A 12,893-nucleotide genomic window follows, 5' to 3' on the forward strand; every position below is an offset into this window, starting at 1 on the left:
GTACCGTAACAAGCCGATAGGGGGCCCAAAATCTAATCATTTTCAGGTTTCATCGAGACCTACCAACATACCAAATACCAAGACAATCCTTCCAAGAATTCTCGACTTATCGTGTTCACTAACAGACACACAGACATGCTCGGTATTCCCATGCTGTGGCACTGCATTAATGACTGTTCTTACTCATATAAGGCCGTGTATATCCAACTTTGGTCAAAATTTGTATGTTTCAGTCTTTTAATTGGTGTAAGGAGATATCTTTGTGGTTTGGTTTCACATGCTCCGAGTGGACTCTTCCAGGCTGGGAGTAGGTCAAAGTTGACGATTGTTTTCGTCTGTCAGCTGTTACGAGAGAACGAGCTGGTCAACTGTCTATTTTCTTTGCATGATTCTAAAGTAGACAGATGTGGCTTTCTGGTGCATAAGAATTTTTGGGGCTTGCAATTAAGGTGAATCCTTTTCTGAGCCCTTGTTTTAGTGCTTTAAAGCATACTGCCTATATGGGCAAGTCTATCTCTTGAATCTGCCCTACAGCTGGCTGATAGCCAATTTGTCCCTAGCAGTAACTGACGTTTCCTGCCTGCCTCATGACCCCTCATGACCCCTCATGACCAACTTTGCCCCCCATCTACCCGTATCAATATCCCCTGAAACAATACAGCCCACACGTCGCAACCAGAACGCATAGTAAAGCATACAATTGAACACATTTTTACACTTTTCTCGTTAATTATGCAAAACACTTCGCCCAAAATCTAATCATCTTGAGATTTGCCACATACACACCGACACACCAACTACGACAACAAACCATCCAGGCGTTCTCGACTTATTCTGTTCACTAACAGACACACAGACAAGCACCGTCGAATAACCTACTCGACGAAACCATTCGTCGCGAAGGTAATTATAGCTAAGCACACCGGGTCACCCCTACTCTTCTCGATATTAAAGTGTGTTGGGTTATTGTACGTGCAGAGGTTTGACGTTTGAGGCTGACGCCTGAAGCTTCCCCATATACAATACCGCTGGCTTTACATGTACGTCACCATCCGAAATGACGAATGAAATCCCTCATAATCAACCCCGAGCTGGGGATCGAACCCCCACCCTCAGATCTACGGAATTCGATCCATATGGCGAAGTAGCGAAGTAACTTCCTCCGTGCGCCTTCCCACATCCGAGACACGCACAAACGCGGCCACCAGGGGACAACACTGATTAGGGGAACCCCGCTTCGAACTTCTGAGTAGCGCGCGGGTGACGTCACACGTGCGCATAACGTGTTCCAGTTCCGAGTAACGGTACCCGCCAGGGTCGCCGGCCTCGGCTCCGGCGCGGGTTGGAATGATTATATTCAGATTAAGTTGTTATAACTCGACAGGAAAAGTAATTGGAGTGATATGCCCTGAAGAAAAAGGGCAACGGTTATCGAAAACACTGCTATCATTCAGCTTAGCGTATCAGCTTTGTTATGTTATATACAAGCACACAGTACTAATGATTCAAACAGGTGCTTGGATTTGACTTGCTTTCAAGTTGCGAGATCTTTCAACACGTTCAAGTTGTGCTTTAGGCAAGGCTGGTAGTGTAACAACCAATAAGAATATGATAAGGATTTATATAATAAGGCACACATATTGTATTCGTGACAGGTGAAGTAGACACACATCCTTTATTGAAGCGAATGTGAGAGAACTAGATGTGAAAATTCGGAAGATGACTCAGCCAGAACTCTACCAAGAATTGCTCAAACGATTTTACAGCAGGTGTATGACGTCGTTTGAATTTGGCAGAGTTTTTTTCATTTTTATTTTCGTGATTGAAAGAGAAGAGCAAAGGAAGTCATACATCAACTGTAGTGATCCCGATATAGGAAAACTACGTCACGGTAGCCTTACTAAGAATGGTCGTTCTACAGTTGTTTTTTTTGTTGCTCGTCTTGGCAAAGTTTTGGACTGTTGTTGTAATTGAAAGAGAACCTTGAGGGAAGTTACTCAACAACTGAAGTGACCCTGATATGAGAAGACAACGTCACGGCAGTGTTACTAAGAATGATCATTTTACAATTTGTTTTTTCATCTTGGCAAAGTTTTGGACTGTTGTTGTGACGTTAATTGAAAGAGAACCTCGAGGGAAGTTACTCATCAACTGAAGTAACCCTGATATGAGAAGACTGCGTCACGGCAGTGTTACTAAGAATGGTCGTTAGCGTAAAATAGTAAGTGTTGTTTCGGCGTCTGGGCAAATTATATTTTGGACTGCTTTTGTAATTGAAAGAGAAGGTCGAGGGAAGTTGCTCATCAACTGAAGTAACCCTGATATCAGAAGACTAACTACGTCACGACAGCGTTACTAGGAAGGGCCGTTAGCGGGTCTACCAGCTGGGTAATGTCTGGAACTGACAGCGCCCTGCCAAATATGGGCCTTCATCACAACCTTGTTTACTGACGTAAAACTAACAAACAACTGACCCCGCCCCCGTCACCCCTAGCTGACCGGTCAGGCCGGGTGCGTAGGAGGGGTTCCTGTGACCAAATACGGCCCGGAAGGCGGGGGAAATGTAAACTCAGGGGTGTATATAAACCGGGGAGTTTGCTGGACTTTCAACAAAACCTACTGACTTCCCAAGAAGCAGGTCTGTCTTTAGAGTTAAACTTCTACAGCGAACCACAGCCGACGACTTTTCCTTGAAGAAAGATGGAGTTTTCTGCGAATATCGTCCTCCTCGCCATGCTGGCCGCATGTAGTCTTACCGAGGGCGCCGTGAGAACCATACGGTCGAGGGGAGACACCATCCCGCCTGGGCAAACCGACGCCTCGCAGGTTAGTATCTACTTCTTCGAGACTTGTAGAACATGCAGGCCTGCAGAACATGCTACGCTGTACCATGCCCGTAGGCAGGATTTTGAATGGGGGGGTTCTTTTTAATTTTTAAGGGACCAGCGAGCGCCGCAGGCGCGAGACGAGCGCCGCAGGCGCGAGCTTCCTAGGGGGGTCCGGGAAATTTTAAAATTTGAACCTTCTGATATGGCATTTCCTGTGTTTTTGAGAGGATTTAAAAGGAAGAAATCAGAGACAAAGTTAGCAGTTTTTCTAGGATTTCAGCTCCGTTGGTGATACAAATAGACCCACCTTAAAAAAAAACCTTGGACGTTAAAAAGTGGACCCTTGAGCGTTTCAATTTCTAAGAATTGAACCTTCTGAAAGGGCATTTCCTGTGTTTTTGAGAGAATTTCAGAGGAAAAATCAGAGACAAAGTTTTTTCTAGGATCCTAGCCTCAGTGGCATTGCTGGTGATACAAATAAGTCCACCTTGAAAAAAATCTTGAACATTAAAAAGTGGACCTTCAAACCTGTGAAAGTGGACCTTCAAGCCAATGGGGGGGTTCGTCCGAACCCCCCGAACCCCCCCTGGCTACGGGCTCCGTAAAATTTTTCCACGGTCTTCAAATGGTTTATTTCTACGTAACAAAACGTCAAAATCTTTCGGCCATCATGACATTTTTCTCAGAAATTCCCTTTATTCCATACGAAGCGAAGAAACAGTCATTCTCATACTATGAGTTGATGTCCTTTGATTTAGTCCCGACCCTCGCCAATAGAAATACATTTGACGGGGAAAAAGCTCAGTTGCTTAGACGAGAAGTCGTTGATTCTTATCGAATCGAATTTGAAAGAAAAAAAAAACATGTACACATCAGAACGGTCGTTTTGTCACGAAATATCTTGAAAAACTGCTTACATTCTTAGAAGACTTTTCCAAAGAAAGGCAAATCTGTGTTTCACATCAAAACGTTTTATGTCCAACGGTTGGTCGAACGCCAGCCCCCGACCCTGCACTAAAGCCGTCTAAAGCCTTCACAGCGCGGTTGGTTTCAATCAGCGCTTCCTTCGAGTGCGTCTCTCTTGTCTTAAGAGATCTTTAAACGCGACAAGGGAATTTAAGTATGCCAAGATGAAAGTTCCACCCCAAGGCCTACCCCGACCTGGAGCAATCAACCGAGATGTTCTTGATTTAACCAAACAGAGCCGTTTGTTTGGAGTAATTTTCCTCGATTTCCTCTTGTTTGGTTTGGCTGGTTTGGCTGATGAACTTTTCCGTCGTCGCGGGGACTGGAAAGTTTCCCCTTGACAACCCCATCTTTCATTTCATGTTTTTGGCAGAGGATACTTAGATAGGTTCACGTCCAACTCGTATAGTACCGCACGTATAGATAACAAGCTTTCAGTCGCGCAATGGAATGTCTTTGAAGTACTAGTACATCATTTTTCTTAACAGTGTATCCACATAAAGCTTATCTAAGAAAGCATTAGGGACTGATATTTCACCTCTTTTATCAGGCATTTGCGGCCGATGTACGCATTGTACTGATATAACATATTTACATTGAAGACTAAGGCAATTAAATAAAGTACGTATACTTTATACTTGGCACTTTTATATAACTAACTAACTCTAGTATAGAGTATGATTTCGTTCGTTCCTAGCTTACGTGTTTTAAGTATGGTGAGGAGAAGAGAAGAAGTACATGTATAACGTTATACATTAATTATAGATATAGATAAAGCATAGCATAAGTTTTTCATTACTTTCTTCGTATCCAACCTACTGATCATGACACATTCAGCCCATGTTGGGCATGATGAGCATGCAATAAACTAAATTGTCATTGTCATATTTGTTCTACAAAACAATAACAAGTTTCCCCTCCGTTCCCCCTATAGCCTGACGGCGGCCTGACCACCGGTACCGACGCTGACGGGAACTGCGTGTACTCCTTCCACGTGCCGATCGAGGCGATCAACCTGCGGCCGTGCCCCGGCGGCTCGGACTCCCGGGAGCTAGCGCAGCTGCGGGCGGACATGGCCGCACAGTCCACCGCCGCCAACACACGCATCACCGACCTCGCCGCCATGGTGTGTAAAACATTGCTGATTTTTTTCTTCGTTTCATTTTTACTAAAGGTCACCAGAAAAAAAGGTTCAAAAGCCACTTGAGATTAAAGATTACTTAGCCTGGATAAGAACTGAAAGAGATATAGATATGACAGGAGTGACTGAGTACTTTTAAACCCTGTTTACGAGCACCGCTCATGTTTGCATTCGTTGTTTAAGTTCACGTTATGAGTTTTAGGTGGATTTAGTTGTTTTCCGTTGTCCTCATTTCTAGATCATTTGCTTTTCATATCTTCGCCTGTCTAGTACATTTCCTGAAGATTGTATTTGATGATTTTGCGCAAGCAAATCAATTAGAAACCAATCAGCAATTTGATATATGCCGTAAAATTATGTGTAACCTTCCGGAAATACCAGTGCGATGTTTTCTTTTTCGCGACTGACGTCATGATTCATCACTTCCTCAGGTCGAGCTTCTGCAGGAGAGCCTTGCAGCTCAGCAGCGCCACATAGAGGCCCTACAGAGAACTGCAGAACAAGGAGCATCCAGCTCACCCAACCACATCCCGGGAGTTATCCGGCCGTACCGTCTCTTCGGTAGATAAAGGACCATATTTACAATGGACGTTAATGTCTTAAAACCATGTGTGAATATTCCACGCTACGCTGCCAGTTATAAACAACAATTGTAGATACCGAACTTGTGATATTTATTCAAGACGTTTTGTAACTTTTGTAAGCATTCTGGAAATGCACCTCTCAGGCGACTAATCTTTATGATTTAAATCTAACTCATTCATTTATTCATTCATTATGATTACTAACACTCTCTTGTAAATAATGTGAATCTTTGTGGAAGGTTAAGTATAGCAAATACATTAATAATTCCATGGCTGTTACATTCCAATTGAAATACTGTATAGCAAAATTACAAGTATTGCAACTGCACCTGGTTCAATTACTGTATACTCATATCAAAACATTATCTCTTTACCAGAAAACTATGTGACTCTGGTTCAAAATTCGACTTGATTATGATGATTTAGCAACAGCAAGATTATTACTATAAAATTGTACTTCTACTTTATACACTGACTGTGAATATGGTATATACAGAATAAAGGACTTTGAATTCTATGACACTTCTTATGTATGGCTTGTTCTTCTGTCTAAGGAATTTTTTTTGACTAACTTTTAAAGCTTTGCTTAATTTTAGACAGACTTCCAGATTTATGTCGGTTTTGAAAATAATTATCAAAGCAGAAATAATTTGCTTCCAGTTTGCTTTCTAGATTACAATCTTCAATGTAGTCAAACAACAGCAAATAAGTTACTCGACAACTTTTATAATCATTTATTGTTTATCTCATTTATTGAAATCCAAGAAAGAGGGAAATCTATTGATAAAAACAACACTTTAATTAAGCACAGTTTGCAACGTGAACATTTAGGCCACAAAAAATGAAATAAATAAAAGTTTTGCCCATAATACATCTAATTCATAACTTACATATTTCATTCAACCATAAAGGTGATTTTTCTTTAGATATGGCATTGTCAAAATAATATCTAATCATCAAAAAACACTCTTTTTTTAGAATTAAATCTCAAATTTGTTGCTAGGGGTTTTGTACCACATAACACCTTAAGAAATTTGTAAACAACACTTAATATTCATTTTGACATTTGCTCTTTCACTGTTGGCTGGGACTGAGGCATTTCAGTCAGACTTGTTTATGAAAGTGTGCTTCAAAAATAAGAGCTGATGATACTTTGCAGATCACTGTGCAGGGGCGATAGTTACTGGTTACACCCCTATCTTCCGACACGGTCACACCCCAATGTTCTGACACTCCCCAACCCTAACTCTAATCCTAACATAGGCATGTCAGGATGTACATGTAGGGGTGTCCCCATACATGTAGTTACCCAGCTTTCTTTCCCATTTCCCAATAGAACCATTTCAGCATAAAAGTATCAGCATGAAACTGCTACATTGTGACAATCTGTATCTGTATCTGTTGCGACATAGCCCAAACATAATACCATTCCAAATGACATGAACATTACTTCAGCACCATACCTACATGTATACCAACAACCAAACGTGGGTTCTTAATGCTGACAGTTTAACTCAGTGTCCTGCGTGTATTTCCTTTTATCAACATCAGCAAATTCCGGTTATGGTGCAAGTATGTGATAGCCTAGTATCTAGCTGTGGTACAGATGTACTCTTCTTCCCAACAGTCATTCCCCAACCAAAGCTGTGAAAGCCTGATTACCGGGTTACGTTAGGCTTGCAAGTTACATTCACAGTGACAACAGACATTTTTTCCACACAGCTCCTGTTAACGTACGCCAACACAAGAGATAAAATATTCATAAGGCCGACAACAGCAGATGTTTATGACTTGAGAGGTTGTTGTGGGTCCTGTGTCCTGTGATGATCATTATTTAGGGGGAGGTTGTTGAGGGTCTCGTAGTTTGTGCCATGCCCTCATGATTGGTTCTCTGTTCTGCCAGATCTGCTTGTGTCCGTACAGCATGTACCAACTGGAAATAGGAGGCAGAAGAGGTGTTGTATGTCAGGTTTAGAATTTGATTGCAGATGAAACTGTTTTCCTGATCACCAAAGACTGAGGCATGACAAACTATGATTGTGTTCAGAATACACGTACATCTGCTTTCCTGATTCCTGGACCTGTACATATACCTCATTACAATTTTAGTAGAAAAAAAAGCGAGATTCTAGCAACTGAAGCTCTCCTGCACTTTGGTTATTTTGTGACAGGTGGCGCCTGTGTTCTTGTTACAGTAAACTCTTTACCTTACTGTTGTATGGTGCCTGTAGACTTACACTTACAACTTTGCACATTTTGAGGTACTTTTTTTCTGATGATCCCTTTATGCTCTTCTACACTCCTATACTGTAATATAGAAGTTCATGTATCAGATTCTGTAAGTCATCAGATATAACAATCATTTTAGTAAAGACAACATGAAGAAGACCTACATGCCACACAGGGCCCCTCCCAGGTGAGCCGCGTGGTCGAAGAACTTCCAGCCCATCAGCACACCTGCCGCGTCAAGGCCCATGATCACCTTAATCGCCTGGGGGGAGAGAGTCAAGACGTCTTAAGATCTTCTAAAATATTAAAATAAAACTCTATTCACTCTTACTCATGGGGGGAGAGGCAAGATGTCTTAAAACTGCCAACTTATCTTCTAGAATCATGACTATTACAAAGATTCTCTTCACTCTTACTCTTTGGGGGTGAGAGTTAAGACGTCTTAAGACTGCCAACTTATCTTCCAGAATCTTGACTATTACAAAGATTCTCTTCACTCTTACTCATGGAGGTGAGAGTCAAGATGTGTTAAGACAGCCAACTTATCTTCTAGAATCGTGACTCAAAAAAGAATCTCTTCACCCTTACACCACATGGGGGGGGAGTCAAGATGTCTTAAGACTGCTAAATTATCTTCTAGAAAAAGGTAAGTACGTAAAGGTAGGGGCAGTGGGTTGTTATCCACTGTGTCTAGGGCATGGTATTGAAAGGCCCATGTCAGATGATATAAGACATGAGTATACATCTACAATGTACATATACTTGTACTCACCGACCCAGCTGTGAAAGTGACAAACGGGAAGAAGACGATAGCAAGCTGCGCCTCTGGAACCTGGGTGCACACTAGACCCAGTACACCCATGATGGCCCCAGACTACAGAATAAGGGAAACACAGAACACATGTCAGCTGAACCTGGGTGCACACTAGACCCAGCACACCCATGATGGCACCAGACTACAGAATGGTAGGGAAAAGATACAAATTAGCTGGGAACACATGAAACTAAATCTTGTGACACTGGGTTTCGACACAAAATGTTTTAACTTCAAAGACAGAGAAAGACTATATACATGTAACTAGTTTTCAGTAGAAGCATACTCACAGCTCCTAGTGAAGGCCCAAACCTCTGGAACCCAACTTTAGCTGCATAGCTGGCTAGGTTGGACACCACTCCTGTTAATGAGTGGGTGAATGAATGAATGAATGAAAGCATTGTAGACACTTTTTATTGACATGACAAAAGTACAAATACTTCTAATTCTAAACAAAACCACATTGAAGAAAAGAATCAAAACAAAAACGAGAAGCAAACGGGAGCTTGGATAGGATGGATTCTATACTAGAAGACTATTGGAATCTGTATCCAAACCTGCAGTGAGGTAGAAAGCTGTGAACTGCTCCTTTCCGAGGATGGCGACCGCACTTGTTGAGAATGACCACAGAACGTACATGTTCACAGCGTAGTGTATGAACGAGTAGTGACTAAAGGTGGACAGGACCATGGGCAGGCAGATTGCAGCTGGGGAGAACCAATAATCAATCAATCAGTCAATCAATCAGTCAGCGCTTGTGAGAAGAACCACAGGATGTACATGTTCACCGCGTAGCAAACGAACGAGTCCAGCGAACCGTTATCCACCCCAAATCAATTCACAGATCGATAAATTGATTGATTAATCAACCAATTGACCAACCAAGCAATTAATCAATCAATCAATCAAGCTTGAGTCTAACATCTTTCTTGTTCAAACTCTCTGGTCACAGAGAAAGCAGCAAAGGCACTAGAAATTACGAAATGTGACTTTTTCATGTTCAAACGCTCAAGAAACTCCTTTCATACGTCTAAATGAAAACAAAAGTAACAAACAAACAAGCCAAGTCTATCAGGTTACAATACAAAAGTAGCAAAACAATACGACCCCCTCCTAACGTTGTAAGTAAACAAGTAGAGCAGACTCACTTGATGCGATGTTTGATGTGAAATACTTCAGCATCATGTGTTGACATCGAGGTATTCTCCACAGTGCATACACTAAACCATTTAGCCCTATGATTACTGGAACAGGGCATAAGAAACATAAATGATCTTGTCATATCAAATTAGCATACAGACCTGTCAAATCATCAACAAAATTACATCTAAAAACTGCAGTAAATTCCAGTAGACATCAGTAAAAATCAAGAGGAAGCTTAAAACTATCAAAAGTAACTTACAAATTATAGACAATCCTGTAGATTCAAAAAATAATTTCATCAGGTTGGATATTGGAGATTCTTTTTACACAGTAAATCTCATCTGCTGACGTTTGGGATTGTGTACTCGCCGCAAAAGCGTCACCTACTTCGGATACTTATAGCGGCGAGAAGCAGTACTCCAGTCAGAAGCTCTGAAGAAGGTGTCTGACAGACACCGAAACGTCAGCAGGTGAGATTTACTGGTTGTGTAGAAAGAATCTCCAATATCCAATCCTGTAGATTGTTCGACAAATACTGTGTTTTATCAACCCTACCTGAAACAACTTTCTGCCCTTCTGTTAAGTTTTGCCAAAACTTGTTAATCTGTAAGAAAAGAGAGGGAAACAGGTGAAACACACTTCATACAAAGGCATACTTCAAATATACTGTAAGGAAAACATGTTTGTGTTTCTAGCATACTGATCTCCCATGGTTGTGCTCTGAAAAAACATTCACACATAATTACCCCTTTGCCCTTCAGTTAAATTTTCCCATGACTTGTTGGTCTGTGCAAACAAGAAGACATATCTATAACAGTCATTTCAGTCTCACACACCTAACCTCATGTGTTATAAAATTAACCAGTGAAGAGGCCTTGGCAACATTTGAAAACTAGTTCTGCATGACAAAGTACATAAAAATTGTTACAGTTATTTACATACTACGTACATTATACTACAATAGCTCTTGATACAAAGTGATGCAATCCCACACACTAGCTAGCTTTCCTACCTCCCTTCTCCACTGCCCAGCTTTAGGCGGATGTATTCTGTCCCTGAAGAAATCCCCGTCAATTCCGATCAGGCGACGGGTGAGCACGCGGAGATTCTCATACTGCCAGATGGACGCTCCCACAAAACTCACCCCACTGAACTGACAAGGGGAGGAACACAAGCAGTAATGGTCAATATAACAAAACTGTGATACTTCAACTAAGCTGTTGCCCAGCATCTTCCTTTATTAAAGTTCTGCTGCTAATAATCGACAAAACTTGATAGAAGTCAAATCACTGTTGCGTGTACATGTACAGCTAGTTTCGCATTGGTCGAGGAAAAACTTCTTTGTAACTTGTCATCAATTCAAAGTAATGTATCTACTACCATAAATTGAAATTTGTATTACAGCCCTTGCATGTGACATTTATATTTCTTAAGGCCTTACCACACACTAGAAAGAAAAGACTACTTAAGTATTACGATGACTTGCACTTTATAGATAAGTCTACTGTCTGATCTATATTACAAATATCATTATGTTATCAATTCTTCATGCATATACTGACCCCTATAGCAAAGCAGAAAGGTTTAAACAGTCTCCTAAATGAGACTGTCTGTAACGTCTGATAGTCGAGCTCAGGAGAGATTCCACTCTTCTGTAGGTTCTGCTGCTGTTCCGCATGTTTGTCACTGAAACTGTCTGTTTCCTTCTTCTGCTGGGACTTGAGATGAGGCGAGTCTTCTTTCTTAGGCGCTCTTCTGAACCCAAGCTGTTGCTGAAGACTTAATCTGTAAGATACAAGAGATTCTTGATTTTGTATTTTGGTAGAATAACTTAAGAACTGTCAGTATCTGTGTAGCCGGTATAACTGCCATTCAGTGTAACACACCAGCTTCTGTATCTATATGAGTGTATAGCCGGAATAAGCCCATTCGCGGTTCCGACTACGCATGTGCCGTGTCAAAGGTAAAGGTCCCCGAGACGTAAACAGAACCCGTCTTTAAGGTAGCGTGCGTAGTCCAGTGGTTAGCGATCTTGCCTCTGGAACTAGAAGCCCGGGGTTCGATCCCGGCTGTGTCGCTCACCCGACATGCACGCTACCGGAAAAGATCGCAGTCCTTAGGACGGGACGTTAAGCCGTGGTCCACTGTTCATTGTGCTTGTCGAAAAGAGCTAGGGGAAATTCCCCGGTACACTGAACCTGTAAATACTGTACATAGCGTCTGTCTCCTCTGTCACGACCAGTGGAAGAGTAGCTCATCTGTTCATTGAGTTCATTTGAGCTAAACTGGTTCGAGATTCCTTTCCTTTTTTTTCCTTTGTCTGGACGTTGTTATGCAAATCTAGACAGGAGCCTTAACCTTAGACACTGCACATGCGTAATCAAAACCGCGAATGGGCTTAATTATGAGGTAACCGGCACTAACCTCCCTTCACATAACACACCACACTGGCACGCAATGTGGCAGCAGCTGGTTATATTACACTGAACGACCTGTCTCACCTAACCTTTGGACATTTACCTGTATTAAAGCGTTGTTTAAAGCTAGCTAGATCTAGATTCTAAATTAGTAAATGTATCATGATCTGATGACCAGCAAAATCTTAGTCAAATTTGATACCTCTTTTTTGAGGCAACTGCATTCAACTTGAAGATACTAATATCATAAGTATACTTATGGACTCACAATATAATATCATAAGAGTACGTCAGATGTTGGCCAAATACATACGTTTGTTATGTTACGTCATGTTGTTGCACAACTTTCATCATAATTTTTTCCACCCCCCTCCCCAGAAAACCACATCTCTATTTGGGACCTTAGAAAAAACAACATCAATTCTACGTCCCCAAAAGGCTTCAACACAGAGATATTCCTTTGTAACAGCCTATAGAAGAGTATAGGAAAGTGTTTAACGTTTTACCTGTTCTTAGGCCCGAGAAACCCGCGTACTGCCTTCCTAAACATCGCGGACAGCCAACATCAGCCGGACATGTGAGGTCACCGAACCCGCCGCGAGGCATAGTGGGAAATAGGCCCAACCAACGCGGGCGGAGGGGTGAAAGATAAAACTCTAAAAAACATAATTTCAACAACAAAAACAACTTTTGATGAATACATTTTAAAGTATTACTTTTTTTACAAATTATAAATACTGTAATTATAAGGAAAATGGCATATAGAGTTGA

The 12,893-nt window shown here is 41.6% G+C and overlaps 2 protein-coding genes across 3 annotated transcripts; one reads left to right on the top strand and one right to left on the bottom strand.

Moving 5' to 3' along the window:
* Positions 1-2,554: 2,554 nt before the first annotated feature.
* Positions 2,555-6,041, top strand: LOC136422946 (uncharacterized). Its single transcript, XM_066410880.1, has 3 exons — positions 2,555-2,826; positions 4,729-4,920; positions 5,367-6,041. The coding sequence occupies exons 1-3, from the start codon at positions 2,701-2,703 to the stop codon at positions 5,502-5,504; spliced, it is 456 nt and encodes a 151-aa protein (XP_066266977.1). The 5' UTR covers positions 2,555-2,700; the 3' UTR covers positions 5,505-6,041.
* A 184-nt stretch (positions 6,042-6,225) lies between these two features.
* Positions 6,226-12,760, bottom strand: LOC136422945 (presenilin-associated rhomboid-like protein, mitochondrial). Of its 2 annotated transcripts, XM_066410878.1 has the most exons (11): positions 12,629-12,760; positions 11,268-11,490; positions 10,718-10,858; positions 10,261-10,309; positions 9,711-9,806; positions 9,120-9,269; positions 8,853-8,923; positions 8,663-8,704; positions 8,521-8,580; positions 7,913-8,010; positions 6,226-7,452 (listed from the first exon to the last, which is right to left on the bottom strand). In XM_066410878.1, the coding sequence occupies exons 1-11, from the start codon at positions 12,670-12,672 to the stop codon at positions 7,350-7,352; spliced, it is 1,077 nt and encodes a 358-aa protein (XP_066266975.1). In that variant the 5' UTR covers positions 12,673-12,760; the 3' UTR covers positions 6,226-7,349. The 2 variants fall into 2 exon arrangements, with proteins under 2 accessions (XP_066266975.1, XP_066266976.1); XM_066410879.1 differs by lacking the exon at positions 8,663-8,704 and having other exon boundaries at positions 8,521-8,622.
* Positions 12,761-12,893: the final 133 nt, after the last annotated feature.

This window comes from Branchiostoma lanceolatum, chromosome 17 (genome assembly GCF_035083965.1).
Source record: "Branchiostoma lanceolatum isolate klBraLanc5 chromosome 17, klBraLanc5.hap2, whole genome shotgun sequence".
In the NCBI taxonomy this organism is placed as follows: Eukaryota; Metazoa; Chordata; class Leptocardii; order Amphioxiformes; family Branchiostomatidae; genus Branchiostoma; species Branchiostoma lanceolatum.

What these genes read in the sequence shown, in the direction of transcription:
- LOC136422945 (XM_066410879.1), bottom strand. Translation starts at nt 12,672, where the DNA reads ATGTTTAGGAAGGCAGTACGCGGGTTTCTCGGGCCTAAGAACAG. An exon ending in CTTTCTGCTTTGCTATAGGG is followed by an intron (nt 10,859 to 11,267) that starts GTCAGTATATGC and finishes TCCCCTTGTCAG; the next exon opens with TTCAGTGGGGTGAGTTTTGT. An exon ending in CTGGGCAGTGGAGAAGGGAG is followed by an intron (nt 10,310 to 10,717) that starts GTAGGAAAGCTA and finishes CTTTTCTTACAG; the next exon opens with ATTAACAAGTTTTGGCAAAA.
- LOC136422946 (XM_066410880.1), top strand. Translation starts at nt 2,701, where the DNA reads ATGGAGTTTTCTGCGAATATCGTCCTCCTCGCCATGCTGGCCGCATGT. An exon ending in GGCAAACCGACGCCTCGCAG is followed by an intron (nt 2,827 to 4,728) that starts GTTAGTATCTAC and finishes TTCCCCCTATAG; the next exon opens with CCTGACGGCGGCCTGACCAC. An exon ending in TCACCGACCTCGCCGCCATG is followed by an intron (nt 4,921 to 5,366) that starts GTGTGTAAAACA and finishes TCACTTCCTCAG; the next exon opens with GTCGAGCTTCTGCAGGAGAG.